This window comes from Bos grunniens, chromosome 14 (assembly GCF_055505025.1).
Source record: "Bos grunniens cultivar Pamir isolate PY7600 chromosome 14, Bosgru_T2T1.0, whole genome shotgun sequence".
Classification (NCBI taxonomy): Eukaryota; Metazoa; Chordata; class Mammalia; order Artiodactyla; family Bovidae; genus Bos; species Bos grunniens.
In genome coordinates this window covers 67,429,353-67,446,514 of record NC_141178.1, presented here as the reverse complement: position 1 = coordinate 67,446,514, position 17,162 = coordinate 67,429,353, and the positions used below count along the sequence as shown (strand labels likewise).

The following is a 17,162-nucleotide window of genomic DNA, read 5'->3' as shown; positions in this document are numbered from 1 at the left end:
AAAAAAAATTGCTGCCAGTTACAAGATGATAGTAAGACATGTACCAATTTTAGAAATATTAAAACGTGAAAATACTTGTCTTAAAAACTGATGAGGGACTTCCCTGATGGTCCAGGGGTTAAGTATCCACCTTCCGATGAAGGGGACGCAGGTTCAGTTTCTTGTTGGGGAACTAAGATCCCGCATGCCATGGGGCAACTAAGCCTGAGCACCTCAACTAAAGAGAAGCCCAGACACAGCAACCAAAGGTCCCACGTGGACAGCTAAGACCCAACACAGCCACATCAATGAATATATATATACTGATGAGATACACACGCTGATGAAACGCAGTGTGTTTATTTTGCCCACTTGTTCCTATTCACCGTCCCTTTCCAGTTTCATACATTAGCTTCTCTTTACTTACTTAATGGTTGGTGTTCCCAGAATTAGTTCTGGCCTTTTTCTGCTGATTACTCTCTCCCCCTGGGCAATCTCATCTATTTGCAAGGTTTCAACCACCACCTGGTAAGGATACTGTAGCTGTCTTTCCCCAGATCACATTTGCAATGGTTTACCTCCAAACTGATATTGTGTTAATCTCTTAAACTTAATACGTTAAAAAGTCAAACTCACTGTCCTTATCTAAAGCCTGCTTCTCCTTCCAGGGTCCATCTGGTAGTGATGGCATAATGGAGTATATACTGAAGAAAAGACTTTAGACTACACGTCCAAGTTCAAATCTCAAGCTCTGACACAGCCCCCTGTCAGACTTTAGTCAAATGATCTACTGTTACTCAAAAAGTCTGCTTCTTTATCTAAAAAGTGGGGCTAATAACTTTCAGATAGCAGTAAAGATGAATTCAGCTAATTTATGGAAATAACTATCACATGGTCTAATACATAATAGACCCTCAATAAACAGTTGCTATTCAGCTATTATTAATGAGACCCTCTTCTGCCTAGGAACCTAAGTTGAGAAAGATCCCAGGGAGAAGGGAAAGGCTACCCACTTCAATATTCTGGCCTGGAGAGTTTGATTGACTGTATAGGCCCTGGGATCTTTCTAACCCAGGGATCGAACCCAGGTCTCCTGCATTGCAGGTGGATTCTTTACCAGCTGAGCCACAAGGAAAGCTCAAGAATACCGAAATGGGTATCCCATCCCTTTTCCAGTGGATCTTCCCAACCCAGGAATCACACTGAGCTATGAGGGAAGCCCATTCATAAACATTTATAAGTAACATTATTATCAACATAAGCCTCACTATTTAAAGATCAAGATTCAGATTGATTTAAAATATAAAAACTAATAAATGTTTGGAAGTAACATGACAAATAAGTGATAATCAGAAGAAATTATATCTATAATAATTTCAGGTGAACCTGAATGCTTGAGCGTAAAAATGAAACAAGTGGGTTATTTTAAATTAATGACTTCACCTGTAAGGAAATAACAGACTCATGCTATAAACATTTCAACAGCTATCAATTGAGATATACCACGTTTACTTTCAAAAAGAGAAGGATAAAAAGAAATTCAAGAGTACTACAAGATTCCAGCATCTCAGTTTTCCGATTAGTTAGAGGGATAGAAAAACCTGAGAGGATGCAGAAGGCATGCTGTTTTGGGAAAATCCACTGTGAGCATCTTTACATTTCCATACCAACAGGCATACATATAAAGTAGTTTTCCTCAATGTTTTTAGAAGTCCATGCCACCTTTAAAGAAACTTAAAAAAAAGAAAAAAAAAAAAAAAAAAACCAAAAACCTCAATCCTGCCTTTAATGCTTAAAGTATTTTTTTTTTTAATCCCAAACTTAAAATATTAAAACAATGGCAGATTTTGGAGGAAAAAAAAATTTAATTGAAGTAGAACTGCCCTACAACACTGTTGTCCAGGTGTACAACGCAGTGATTCACTACTTCTACACATTACAAAAGCACCACCGCAGTCAGTCTAGTTACCATCTGTCACCATACAAAGTTATTACAGTATTATTGCCTGTATTCCCTATGCTGTACATTTCATTCCCGTGACTCATTTATTTTGTACGTGGAAGTTTCTACCCCTTAATCTCCCTTACCTATTTCACTCATCCCCTCATACCCCAGCCCTCTAGCAACCACCTGTTTGTTCTCTGTATCTATGAGTCTGTTTCTGTTTAGTTACGTTTGTTCATTTGTTTTCTTTTTTAGATTCTACATATAAGTGAAATCACATGGTATTTATCTTTTTCAGTCTGACTTATTTCACTTGGTTCATCTATGTTGTTGCAAATGGCAAGATTTCATTCTTTTTATGGCTAATAGTCCATTATATTTATTATTCATTCATTTACCAGTGGACATTTAGTTTGCTTCCATATCTTGGATATTGTAAAAAAATGCTTCAATAAACATAGGGGTTTATATATCTTTTCAAACTACTGTTTTTATTTTCTTGAGAAAAATACCCTGAAGTGGAATTGCTGGATTGTATGGTAGTTTTATTTTCAACTTTATTAAAAACCTCCATACTGTTTTCCATAATAGTTGCACCAATTTACCTTCCCACCAACAGTGCACAGGCTTCCCTTTTCTCCACATCCTCGCCAACACTTATTATTGGTTGTCTTCTTGAGATCAGCCATTCTGGCAGGTGTGAGGTGTTGTCTTGCTGTGGTTTTGATTTGCATTTCTCTGATGATTAGTGACGATCATCTTTTCATGTGCCTCTTGGCCATCCGTATGTCTTTGGAAAAATGTATCCTCAGTCTCTGCCCATTTTATAATTGGTTTGGGTGTTTTTGATGTTGAGGGAAACAATTTTTTTGCTTAAAATCTTTGATCAACATAAGCACTGAGTATTCTTGCTTGATGAAAACGTTTGCCTTCCAGCCTAAGTGGTGTACAAAACAAGAATTCAACGTGGACCACGCTGATCAAACCGCTTTGCTTTTTTAGTCACAGATGGAGAAAAACCAGCCTTGTAGATGGAATGAGGGCCATTCAAAGTCCACTAATTTGTTTTGGAGTAAACAGAGAAATATTTTATTTAAAATTCTTCAAAGTGACTTTTCTAGAAGTTATTTTGGCAACAGAATAAAACTTCAGCTATAAACACTTGCCACAAGGACCTTCCAGCAAAGACTGAATGCAGGTGAGAAAAGTATTCCTCACAAACTCTCAATGGATTTTCAGCTGAGTTGAAAAGCTATCATCCAAATTTGTTCTTCACACAGATTAAGCTAAATTTATCCCCTCCCTGAGCCTTTTTTGTTTTCTTTTTTTTTTTTTTTTGAGAAATTCAGTAAGTCAGAAAATTAAGAGGCTTGGTACAACTTAATGCTTAGCAAAGTGGACTCTGGCACTAGACTGAGTTGCAAAGCTGGTTCTGCCAATTATTAGCTGGGTGCCCTGGGGCAAGCTACTAAGACTTCCTGTACCTCGGTAGCCATATCTGTAAAATATGTAAAATACTATCTGTACCTATTTCAGATGACTGTTTTGAGCAGTATAGGAGATAGTACACGTAAGGCATCAGAAAAACATCAAGTGCTTGCAAGAAGCACTTGAAAAATGTTTGTGAGCCTTATTAGTACAGCTGAATTTTGACTGCAAACACTTAATGTATGAAGTACTGTAATGAAGTTGGGTTTCACCCCTTGAAGTTTCAGTTCTTGGTATATAAAACTTTGAAAAACATCTTCCAAATGTTATGCTTTGCTGAATGCTTGCAAATTTGAAGCAGTTGCTTTTGTCTTTATTGTCTCAGAAACAGAGTGACGTTATCCTTCAGTTCATAAATCTTTCCAAGCACTTTTCCTTTTGACACGACTGAAAAGGTCTAACAGAATATGTTGTTGTTTTCAGTCACTAAGACGTGTCCAACTCTTTTGATTGTAGCCCGCCAGGCTCCTCTGTCTACGGGATTTCCCAGGAAAGAATACGGGACTGGGTTGCCATTTCCTTCTCCAAGGGATCTTCCCAACCCAGAGATCAAACCTGCATCTCCTGCATTGGCATTCGGACTCTTTACCACTCAGCCGCCAGGGAAACAGAATATGAGGCAATATAAATATTCACTGATTATTTCTTCTCATAGGTTGATTTCAATTTTTAACATTAAAACCTTCAATTCATTTGGAATGTATTTTAATGTGGAATATAAGGGCTTCCCTGGTGGCTCAGACGATAAAGAATCAGCCTGCAATGTGGGAGACCTGGATTTGATCCCTGGGTTAGGAAGATCCCCTGGAGAAAATTCAGATTTAAGTAGTGTCATTAAAGCATTAGTCAATGGTTCCAAATATTTTTTTCCTTGAATAAATCAACTTTCCCCTATAATCTGAAAATCTATACACAATGGAGTATTACTCAGCCATTAAAAAGAATACATTTGAATCAGTTCTAATGAGGTGGATGAAACTGGAGCCTATTATACAGAGTGAAGTAAGCCAGAAGGAAAAACATAAATATAGTATACTAACGCATATATATGGAATTTAGAAAGATGGTAACAATAACCCAGTGTACGAGACAGCAAAAGAGACACTGATGTATAGAACAGTCTTATGGACTCTGTGGGAGAGGGAGAAGGTGGGAAGATTTGGGAGAATGGCAAGGTGGGAAGATTTGGGAGAATGGCAAGGAAACATGTAAAATATCATGTAGGAAACGAGTTCCCAGTCCAGGTTCGATGCACGATGCTGGATGCTTGGGGCTGGTGCACTGGGATGGCCCAGAGGGATGGTATGGGGAGGGAGGAGGGAGGAGGGTTCGGGATGGGGAACACATGTATACCTGTGGCGGATTCATTTTGATATTTGGCAAAACTAATACAATTATGTAAAGTTTAAAAATAAAATAAAATTAGAAGAAAAAAAAATTCACATGTGCTTATTACAGTATTTGTCTATTTCTTATTGTTTTCTCAGTGGAAAAAGGGGCTTGATTACATTGGTTAGTCACTGAATCACCAGAGTAATGCCTTGGTGATAGAAATAAATGGCTGGAAGAGGTTTCCTCTCCCAGCTTCAACAGGTTTAATGGATTTCCTAATGATAAAAGGTACATTATTGAAACAAACGCAAATTTATCATAGGTACAATTCTTTCAATATGCTGGAAGATTTTACTTGCTAATATTTGACTTAAGATTTCATAAGTGTAGATTTATGTGAAAGTGTTCTTAACTTTTAAGGAAAAGACAAAACGTGGAATTTGGTCATAAGTCACCCAAGTTTCTTAAAATAAACTAGGAAATGGTCCCAATTTTCCCAAGGTGTAGAACAGATTAGCTAATACAGAAAATATCCATTCCTTTAAGATCAGACAAAATTTAACAATTAATATGTCTAGGATTTTTATGTTTGGGAAGGAAAGGACCTTTCTTTTAATCTTATTTTTGTGTCATTCACAGTTTTGACCATTCTGAGTCCATTTTGGTTATTTTTGCTTTAAATCTACTTTTGGCCATTCATTTTGCAGATTTAATTCATTGTTGTAATCTTAAACATATTACTCTTTTCAAATCCATTAAAAAAAATTCCCTTTGCATCTATGGTTACAAACCTCTTTCTCTTTTTTTTTTTTCTTTTAAAGGTGTGTCTCAGGATAATATTATGGTTAGATTAAAAAAAAAAGTCAAATCCTTGCCTTTTAACAGAACAGTGTAGTCACTGTGTGAAAAGTTCAGGTTTAATTTTAATCTGTATCCTGTTTTTTATGCTTCCAAAACCTCTGCTTTCCCCCTCATTCTTAGCCAACTGATTAGGAAGTTATTCATTCTATTTCTACTCAAGCATTGCTTGACTTGACTTTCTTGATCCTGTCACTTCTTAATTAATGTCAATAAGAAAATAACATTTTTTTTAAATTTCCTTGCACTCTTTCATCTTCCCTCTGCATGCCAAACTACTGAAACATTTTATAATCACAGATTCCCATTACTGTAAGTCTGTCTCAGTATTCTTTTTTAAGAACTCATTTATCATTAGTCTTATGAGTGAGTGAGTGAAGTTGCTCAGTCGTGTCCGACTCTTTGCAACCCCATGTACTGTAGCCCGCCAGGCTCATCGGTCCGTGGAATTTTCCAGGCAAGAATACTGGAGTGGATTGCCATTTCATTCTCCAGGGGATCTTCCCCACCCAGGGATCGAACCCACGTCTCCCACATTGCGGGCAGACTCCTTATTGTCTGAGCCACCAGGGAAGTCCTATGACTTATGACTTAGTACTATATTAACAATTCTTATTCACAATTAATTGCATACCACTTAAAAAAAAACCAAACAAACAAAACCACCCTACTATCATTTCTTCCCCTTATCAGGTTCTTTATTCTTACTACTTATTTGGCTCTTGCAAGTCTTTGCATAATTTCCCCCCTCCAGGGCAAGCACATGACTGGGATATTTTGCAAGTCATTCACTGTCAATGATGATCTCTGTGGTGCTCTTTCAAGATGCCTCAGCTGGCTGTAAAATCTGAGTAACAACCTTTTCCTGTTGATATCTAAAGTGATGCTCTGTTGCTTTTAGCATATAGTGCTACCACTTAACTGGATACAAATTTATTCTCCTTCTTTCATATGGATAACTTCTCCCTCACTTCACTCTATGCCACCCCCACGTGATGTTTAGAGTTTATTCATTTTTAAAATACAACAATTTTGTTAGAATACATTTAAAGAGTGAATTCTTTCATCATTATTATTCTCTTAGTAACAGCTTTCTTGAGATATAATTCACATAGCATAGAATTTCCTCATTATTTATTGCTGGCCACCGTTGATGTCAAGATTCACGATTCCCTTCAGCTAAAGTGGTGGTGAACCTGAGACATTTAATATGTAAGCTTGGGTTATCAGAGGCCTATCTGATAGGCCCTGAAGCTGACTGTTGCTGCCACACGGTGCCTCCTCCCTTCGGTTCCACTGGCTCCATCTTGGAACACACTTTGCATTCTTCACATACTCCTGGCTTTGTCACCAGGTTCCTCTTCTTTCTCCATTGTTTTGCCAGGTCCAATCCTCACCCTTCCCCTCTCATTCTATACACTCTTCCTGGGTAATCTCATCCACTTTGGGGCTCCACCTGTCATCTCTATCAGTGGTTCTCAAGCCCCTCCCAAATACTGTTTCTGCAGAAGCATTCTTCCATCAGTAGCATCTCTCATCAGACACAGCAATTCACAACTGCAGGGACATTCTGAAATCTCAGGAGGTACATTTATAGCTTCAAGAAGCACTTTTCTGGGAACCTTTAGTTGGAGACACATGTTTGCTCCATCTGTGGAGGACACTGTCCAGTCCAGGGGCCTGGGGGTCACGACCACTAGACCTGAAGATACAGATGGTACAGTTCACCACCACATCTCACAGAGCGTCTAACTCAAAGCAGCACAATGAATATCTGCTGAAGGAATGAATTCAATCACTAATTGCTGTGGTTTCCAATTCATACCCTTTCGACTCATCCTCTTCTCTTCATTTGCACTGTCAGAATTTGAGTTAATGTCACGATTACTGTCTACTGACTACTAGTGAAGTCTCCCAGCCTCGAATCCTGCTTCTCCCAACCCATTCTTCATGCTAGAGTCAGTTATCTTTTTCAGTTATAAATCAGTTCTTACCATCCCTCAACTTAAGGTCCTTTAAAATCAAACCTAAATTTCTCAACAGATATATAAGTCTCTAATTCTTTTGACTTTGTACACAGCATTTCTTCTACTTAGAACAACAACTCAGATATTAATGTAAAGAGAATTTCTTGATGCCCCAAAGCTGAATTAAACACTCATCTTTTGTGCTCTCTGAAGTACCCTGTTCTTTTCCTACTACTGTACATATACTGTATTACAACTGTGTGTTTACTTGTCTGTCTCCTCAACTACACTATACATTTTGCTAGGTGGGCTAATGTCCTTTTCACTGAATCTCAATGCCCTGCCTGGAACAGAGACGGCATTCGATGAGTGTCTGGTGAATGAATATCACTAGTGACCACGGAAGTAGGTAACTTTGGAATTTCATCACAGGGACTCTGAACCCAGTGGGATCCATAAATAAATACTAAGAGGCCATAAACACCATGAAATTGTACCCAGCATTTTTTGAGAGTAGTTTTCAGACTGTGTGAAGAGTCAATAATCCTAAAAACTTAAAAAAAATATATCCCTGTTGGAGTTTATTTGGTTAGACAGAAACTTGCTAAAGTGTATTACAAATGAACAAAAACAAAACGTAAATACATAAACACAACACGCAGACACACTAATATACACACACAGAGACTGACTGAATTATATCGAGCCTTACGGTAAATCTTTTATTGGAAAGGGACAAGAGTCAGAAAGTTAAGAGGGCTGTAGCAGGACTGAAGAAAACCAGACGATGCCAGAAAAAGAATTTAGAAAGACAGAACAGAGAATGAAAGGGAAATTCGGTCTACTCTGTCATTTCATATAGGCTCCTTATGTAGCCGGCCTGTGAAAGGTTAGGGCTTTACAAAGGATGTCCCAAGTCTGAAGATATCTGTATAGTTTGGAAAACTGCATCTTCAGCTTGCTGAAATGCTGCCCAACTTCAGCGTAATTCTGTCTCACCAGTCTAGTTGTCTTTTCAGTTCTGTCCAGTGAATCTCTGTCTCGACACTGACCTTTGACAGAAGGAAAGAAGGAAAAAAGGCAGGCACTCGCCTGGGCTCATGAGAAAAGAGACACAGGGAGAAGAGTAAGTCACATGCTCATTACTTTTCAGTTTAATCTTTCTCTGGCTCACTCTATTCCTTTGTCTTTGCTTAGGGTAAACTTTATGTACTTCTTTATTTGCAAGAATCTTGACAAGATACCATGTACTTTGGTAAAGTAAGGAAATATACTTAAATTCTGAAAAAATACAGGCAGTTTTGAGAGTTGTGGTTTTTTTTAAATAAATGTTGACCATGGTTAGCCTCTACTCACTAATTAAACATTTAATGAAACTAGGAAACATGATTTTTCTTTCTTTTTTGGCAGAGGGGAGGTTATTTCCATATAGAATGTAGCATATTATACAGCCCGGTTTGCTTTAGAAGATGCTAACTTCTGTATCCTAAGATTCTGTTACTGATTCACTAAAGTAGGACAAGTACTTCAGAGGTGGGGACAGGCTTGGCTTTGAGAGTTTTGATGCTACCCAGGCTAACTTCCACTATGGACCTCCTGTCGGGTCCTCAGTATAGCTACTGTCTTACTTACATTCAGGCTGTCTCTGGCTGTGAAACACATCTTGTTCACATGGGAATGAAAAATGGACCCTTTCCTCCTCCTCATCATCTTTTATCCAAAGGAAATAAAAGCCAGAGGATGGTAAATCTGGTCAAAAAGCCTGAAAAATTTACTGACTGGTTAAACAGCATCTAAATAATCAGGAATGGCCCACAAACCTATAAAGCAATTCATTCCCATAGTATTCATTTAACATCAGTCTACAAGAATAACTCTGATATACAGAGATAGCAGTCTCATGAATTTTACATGTGCCTTATTTTGCGGCAGAACTCCACTGTATAAAATAGACAAAATTGTGATTGTCAAAACAATAGTTTTAAAGAACCAAGTAAGTCTTAAAGATTCTATATTTTTCTGTCTTATTTGAGATCTTTTTGTCTTAATCTACCAATAAAATATAGATTTTAAATCAAATTGATAACTGAGGATTGCTCTAGGTACCTTCTTGCTAAATTTATAGTGAAATGTAGTGATCAATTATTCTGGCTGGAAGTTGGAGTGACAGGGGAGGAATAGGAGAGAAAGAGGAAAAATTTCCATTTACCAAAGTCCCACCTGATAGTGTACTTATGTAATACAAGAATCAATTTTTAAAAAATTCCAGGATACACTTGAGAGTTGTAGTGAGTTTTGCCCTGTTATCTACTCTGATATCCTTTTTGACAAGGTACTGCTGTTAATGATTTATTGAAATCTGGTTTACATTCCGTTACAGGTAAGCAGAACATGGCGTTGAGAACTTGTGCTTTATTTTTTCCATAGCAGTGTGTGGAATTTTGAAAGCCTTTCAAATGCTACTGGGACTGTTTGGAGGAAACAGAAAGATGAGAATGGAAGAAAAAAAAATTCTATAACCTCGTTCATTGCCTGCTCTACTTCCATCCTTATCCTTAATCTTGTCGAACTCATTGTGTCCTCCATCTTCTTTGGGTTTCACTGCTGCAAGAGAGACCCAGGTTAGGAAGTGACTTGAGTATGACACCAGGATCGATGCTGACAATGAGATGGGAGCCAGAAGTGAAGCCACAAGGGGCTGTGAAGCCAGAACTGGAAATGAGTTGTTGGGGGTTCTCAGCATGTGGCATCTACATAACATCATACATTCCATTTACCCAAATGGGTGTGAAATTCACCAAACCAATAATACTCACCCAGAGGATAAGGGTCTATTATCATTGATACAGTATTATTTGGTACTCTTCAGCTAAAATGCACACATTATTAAGATGTCCTAACATACTACTTCTGGGAAGACCTTTTCTGGTGAAGTGTGGAATGGAAAGGGAACATGGAGCAAGATGACACAGATGGGCATCACCTGGGAAATCCAGCAGTCCACTCCAACGGATGCCCACAAGGTAGTATTTACCTTGATGAGCCTTGCAGACTCTGATACCCGATCTCACTGACTGGACCCAGGAATGCAGACTCATGCTAACAAAACTCACAAGACACTGATGTATACAAAAAAAAAAGAAGGCGACTTTATTATTTACAGTGAACAACAGAAGAATCAGGCATACTGACTCTGCATCAGTCTGATAGTGATGACTCTGCATCAGCCTGATAGTGCATTATCTCCTTGGGAAGGCAAATCACCAGAGGGAAGCTTGGTGCACACGGAAGCAGAACAAGTGGAGTTAATTACACAGGATTCCAGTGCAGAATGGCATGAGGCTCTGCAGCTCTGTACCACAGGGCTATCCACCTGCCACCACAGGTTGGATGCTTTCCTCCACCTGGCAGGTGCTATTGGTCAGACAGTGCTTTGTTAGGTATCGTGACAATTTCATTAAGAGTTTTTCTTTTCTTCTGTTTTGGAGAGAGAGAAAATGCTCTCCTGAGCATTCTTCTATGTTTGTGTATTTTAAAGATGTCAGTACCATCAATCAGGTTAATCAAATCTCTGTGCCCAGAGTCCTTATGTCTCGTAAGATCATGTTGCCTTTCTTGACTTTAATCACTTAGACGTTCACTTCTTAGTTTAATTTTCAGAGAGTATTTGCATTTTTCTGCTTTCTGGGATCAAGAGGGGCACCACATGGTGGACTCCACATTTGCCTACAGGTTCCACAAAGTGTCAGTTAAATTCAAATCAACCTGTATTCACTGTGCCAACTTTACTCCCACTGCTGTGCCAGATACAAAATAATACTCAAAAGCATAAAGAGAGACTCTAAAGAGACAGTGTATCTACTGGATACCTACAGTCCTAAATTCTTTTAAAGGTACATTTATTCATTCATTTTTTACTAGCATTTATAGACCCTATCCTATATATGAGGATTAATTAGATACAAGAAATATAAAGATAAAAATTGTCTTGTTCCCTTTAAGAGCTTACAGTCTAGCAAAGGAACAAGACATTTAAACAAAAAAAAAAGGTACTGTGCCAAATGGTATGGAACCTGGTGGAAGAACACTTTTTTTAATCGAAGGGCAGAAACAGAAGCCATCCTTTTTAATCTGTTTTTTAAAATAAGGCTGTCCTCAGTAGTTGAATACTCTTTCACATCTTTTTTTGTGTATATGAAACACACATAAACTTCTGCATTCCCAAACACATGTATTTTAAAATTTCTGTATCTTATCAATATGTGGAATTTATATATTACACATTCTATTCATAGAACATAGACACACATGCACATATACATTTATATAATGCACATATGTGTGAGATATTATTGTTATCTCACATCTAACTTTTTGTTTTAAATTTTAACATGTACACAGAAAAGTACACAAAACAAAAATGCCTAGTTTAGAAAATAAATTGCCCTACTGAGCTCCCACTAGGTCCATAAACAGAGGATTCTGAGTACCCCAGAAACTCTGCACCACCCCCAAATCACTATGCTAATCTTAATATTAATTATTTACTAGCTTTCTATGTAGTGTTACTACCCAATGCAGGCAAAGTCCAAATTTGCCTGCAGGAGAAGGCAATGGCACCCCACTCCAGTACTCTTGCTTGGCAAATCCCATGGACGGAGGAGCCTGGTAGGCTGCAGTCCATGGGGTCGCTAAGAGTCGGACACGACTGAGTGACTTCCCTTTCACTTTTCACTTTCATGCATTGGAGAAGGAAATGGCAACCCACTCCAGTGTTCTTGCCTGGAGAATCCCAGGGACGGGGGAGCCTGGTGGGCTGCCGTCTATGGGGTCACATAGGGTCGGACACGACTGAAGTGACTTAGCAGCAGCAAATGCCCTCAAGGGAAAAGCAGCGTTAGTTCTGAATTTTCATTCCTTTTGATGCAATGGTAAGTGGAACTGCTTCTTGAATTTCTCTTTCTGATCTTTTGTTGTTAATGTATAGAAATGCAACAGATTTCTGTGTATTAATTTTGGAACCTGCAACTTTACCAAGTTCGCTGATGAGTACTAGCAGTTTCCTGGTAGCAGCTTTAGGATCTTCTATGTATAATGTCATCTGTAAACAGTGACAGCTTAACTTCTTCTTTTCCAATTTGGATTCCCTTCTTTTTCTTCTCTGACTGCTGTAGCTAGGACTTCCAAAACTATGTTGAACAAAAGTGGTGAGAGTGGACATCCGTGTCTTGTTCCTGATCTTAGAGGGAATGCTTTCAGCTTTTCACCATGGAGTATGATGCTAGCTGTAGGTTTGTCATACATGGCCTTTATTATGTTGGAAATATGCACCTCTATGCCCACTTTCTGGAGGGTTTTTATCATAAATAGGTGCTGAATTTTGTCAAAAGCTTTTTCTGTCTAAGCTTCTCTGAACTCTTGTTTTTCCTTACAGTTCCTTAAGAGTTTCAGGACTTCGCTCCTCTGAGGATGTTTTCTTGTACATATTCAACAACTTCAATAATTTTCAGCAAGAAAATTGTTCAAATAACTTAATCAGCCATATTTCCAGTAACAAAAATTGGTGACACTTCTCAATTTCTTCCTGTGTTACAGTTCTAAAAATAAATATAGATTCTTATCTACTAGATCCTGACCCCTTAGGGATTATGAGAAGTAAACATCTTTGATTTCCCACAGCATAAAGTGTGAAACATGCAATAAATGCACAAGGACTAAAGAATAAGCGAATGGAAAAGAGAAGGAATATGTAATTATCCTGCCCTTGAAGAGTTTCCATTTTCCTTCTGCGAAGGAAGATGAGATACATATGTATACAACATTTTAACACAATAAAGAGACATGTTTAAAGGAAATCACTTATATTCACTGACATGGACAAATTTCCAAGATACATCATCAGATGGAAAAAGAAAGTTATAAGATGGTGTATGTGTGTAAAATATATCTAAATCTATAGCTATCTCCATGTGGATAAACATGTATGTGTGTACTATGTGCCATGTATATTCTTGCTTATATGCAAGAATATATATTGCTTATATGCAGAAATATGACAGTAAAGACACATAATGGTGGTTATCTCTGCAGATTGGAATTGGGAAGCCAGGAGCAATCTTTTCACTTTCAAATATCCTATGAAATAATTTTACATGAAGCGTATATTACTTTTATAGTTAGGGGGAAATTTTCAAATTATATTCAAAGGCAACCATACCTGACACAGGAAATCAAGAACTAAAAACAGCCAGAAACCAGATCCCAATAAAATGGTTATTTTGAGACATTAGTCTGCCATCTTCTCAGTCTGTCAGCTTTCCGAATAAAGTCATACTTCTTCCCTCAAAAAATAAAAATAGCCAGGAAGACAGATATTACTGGGGAAGGCTTATTTGAAAAGGTAGGACTTGAAATGGATCCTGCAGGATTGGCAGAACATAAGTTAGAGAAGAGGAATGGGGGGAAGTGGCCTTAATGAACAAGAGTTGTGCTGTGATCAGACAGCAGGGAAAGAGTTAGAGTGGCACCCAAAGAGGCCATGAAGAAGTGCATTCACCTGGCTAAAGTTAACTCCAGTTTACACTGAGAGGCAGGATTAAATGGACATAAAGTCAAGGTCTAAAATGGTGAAATGTCATCAATATTGAGTTTATAATTGGGTTGATAGGAAATAGAAGTCAATACAAGACACTACTCGTCAAATGGAGTAGTTTGTGCAGAATGAGATCAAAGGAGAAAGACCCCTGGTAATTTGCAGTGTTAGATTAATAACAATTGGTTGAGAAATGCACAGTTTTGGACTATTCAATTGTTGCAGTGGGTAAAACTTAGCAATACCTTGTTCAAAATCAAAAATGTCTCTGCATTTGACTTTAAGGAAGAAAAATTCTAAATAAGTAAAATTTGGCAGAATTAAGTATCTTTAGGGTTTCAAATTGTTTGGATCTATATATTTATCACATTAAGGCCCAAATCACAAAATTATGAGAATCAAAAAAAGATTACTATAAATTCATAATACAAGTGATACTTAAAAATTTTTTCTTCCAAGTAGATTTTAACTTCTGAGTGACATATTACAGCCTGGGGCTATAGTCTTAAAGTGGAGTTTATTATAGTTTTACAGTATTTCAAAAGTTTCAGTCAGATACTTTTCTTGCCTAGCTAGAGGTCAAAAGCTTGAGGATTCTTACATGATAGAAAACAAACTTCAAAAAGCTTAAAAAGTGACCTGTCATACTTCAGACTCTTTACTTTTCTGTAAGGTCACATTTCTGAGGAAGATGACAGAGTTGGTGATTGTGTAACTAAGCCTCCAGAGCTACTTACAACTCTGGAATGTGATCATTGTTTTGCAATGGAGTTGGTCACCATCATATGAAAATCTTGGGAAATAAAATATCTTGTTTACCTGCTAGTTCCTGTCATAGAATAGCTCATTCACACACAGCATTGTATTACTTTAGTCTAAATTCCCAGCCTACCTTGCTTGGCACTAGTGATTCTATCTTAAAAGAATGTTAAGAATATTTCTACATACTTGGAAAGGTAAGCAAAAGAGGGAAGAGGGTCAGGGGAGAGAGAAGAGTGGGAGAGAAGAAAAGAAACACTTCACAGTAACACAGGAAGCAGGAGATAGGAGAGGACACAGATGAAACTTGGCTCTGAGTTGCTACCTGTTGGTAGAAGGTGGAGCTGAGTACACAGCAGTCCATCTTATACTGTGTCTACTTTGTATGTTCTATAATTAACTGTTCCATAATTTAAAATGTAAAAATGAAAAAGAAAAAGCACATACTTAATTTTTCAAGGCTGTCTCCTAACTTGTAACCTAAAAAGGGATAATACAGTACTATTAATAGTACTGCAATAAATAAGTCATCTTTAGAACACTGATTTAAGGGTTTAAGAGTTTCTGAAGCTCATCTGCCCAGCAACAATAACAAAATTTATGCTGGATGATAATCCTTATTCTGCACATCATCCTTACAATAAAGCACTTTCACATTCATATCTCAACCACTCTACACATGAACACTGTGAGATCTGGTGGGTGACATTCTAATTTAGGAAAAACATGAGGTTCAGAGAAGTTAAGTAGATTTCAGTTCTTTCATTCATTCCACAAACACTTACTAAACACCTGTGTTAGGCAAATCTATTCTAGCTATTAGAAATTAAGAGACAAAGAAAATGTGATTCCTTTTTTCAAGAGGTGCATAGTCTAGCAGAGGGGACGGATTTATAAAACAATTACATGGTGATATGGTCTATACTACAACAAAGTGTTTTTCAAGAAAAAAATGTTTAATTATGACCTAAAGTAAGAAATACATTGTATACTGCAACCCAGGATAAACAAACAAGTTTAAGTGAAACAGAAGTTTTATGAAACACAACTCTTTCTATACATGATTCACTCTGTGGTATTTTCTAATCTACCCTATTCTGTATCTTTTCTTTTTTTAATAAAATGCTGGTCACAACCTTTTACAACTGGATTGCTGCTTACAACATCTCATTATTCACTACTGGGTGTGACCTACAGTGTACAAAAGTGTCAGGATGAGTATGATTGGAGTTCTGCGGCAACACAAAAAGAAATATAGACTGTTTCAGGGAATGAGAAAGGTCTGAAAGAGGTCAGTCTCTGAGTACTCACAATACTAAAATGGCAGAACCAGAACAAAGTCTTAAGAGACTTTTTGCTCTTGGAATTATTGTACTGTTGCACGCTGGCCAAAGACACGGCAGCGACAGACTGTGAACTCACTGAAAAGCTACCAAAACAAGTTGTTTTCCTGAAGGGATGTCGGAAATCATTCGTTCACATTTACTACCTCTTTACTATGCGGCACAGCACTTCCTGTCTACTGGCTCATCCTGCTACTACCTGTGAGACAACTGTAAACATCCTGAGACCATGAGGTTTACTCTATGACTAACAGTCCCAGATATTTGTTTCCTCAAATCTCTGGAAGACCTAAAAACAAGAGATCAGGCCAATATGTGTTAGATGTAAAATCAGATACTGTAATTTTTATCAACCACTGATCTAATCTGTGATTTTGTTCAAGGCCTTGATCTTCTATTTCAGCCTCAAAAGTTTGCTGTCCACGCAGCCAGCTGTGGCTGCTGTGTACAGTGCGCAGGGAACAGAAAGGGTAGCAACCATTCATATCTTATGCCGCTGCCCCCTGCCGTCGAAGAGAGAGAGGGGCAAGATTACAGGGACCTGTAGATTTGATTTTGCTTTGTCATTTTGTCCAATAGGAAGGTTTCCATTTTCAGGTACTTGTTCTGAGAATCTATTTTGCACGAAAGACTCATTTTGTGAACCTGACATAGTTCTTTGGGCCTTTTATCCAGTAAGCAATAAAAGAGAAAAGGTGCTTTTCCACATCAACATGTGCTCAGCTTACAACACTGCTACTATTCCTTGGGCATTCAATAAATATTCATCAAGGACATGGATACTGACACTGAACAGAAAATAGACAAAAGGAAGAAAGTTAATTGAACTTCATGAAATATAGAGGAACTACAGCTGTTTCCCATCCCTACTTCCCCAAAGGGAAACATGGTTTGAATAT

General features: G+C 37.8%; 1 protein-coding gene across 32 annotated transcripts in view; it reads right to left on the bottom strand.

Moving 5' to 3' along the window:
* The window catches only part of NSMCE2 (NSE2 SUMO ligase component of SMC5/6 complex), a 236,726-nt gene that overhangs the window by 103,459 nt on the left and 116,105 nt on the right, over positions 1–17,162 (bottom strand). For 9 of the 32 annotated variants that reach the window (XM_086337192.1, XM_086337190.1, XM_086337191.1 and 6 more), the window contains one exon: positions 10,090–10,173. The exons of 16 other annotated variants lie outside the window; for them this stretch is intronic. In XM_086337192.1, the coding sequence (XP_086193318.1) occupies positions 10,090–10,173 (84 nt within the window). Of the gene's footprint in view, positions 1–10,089; positions 10,174–10,694; positions 11,047–17,162 lie in introns of those variants that run through there. 7 more of the 32 variants (XM_086337195.1, XM_086337194.1, XM_086337197.1 and 4 more) reach the window with 2 other exon arrangements.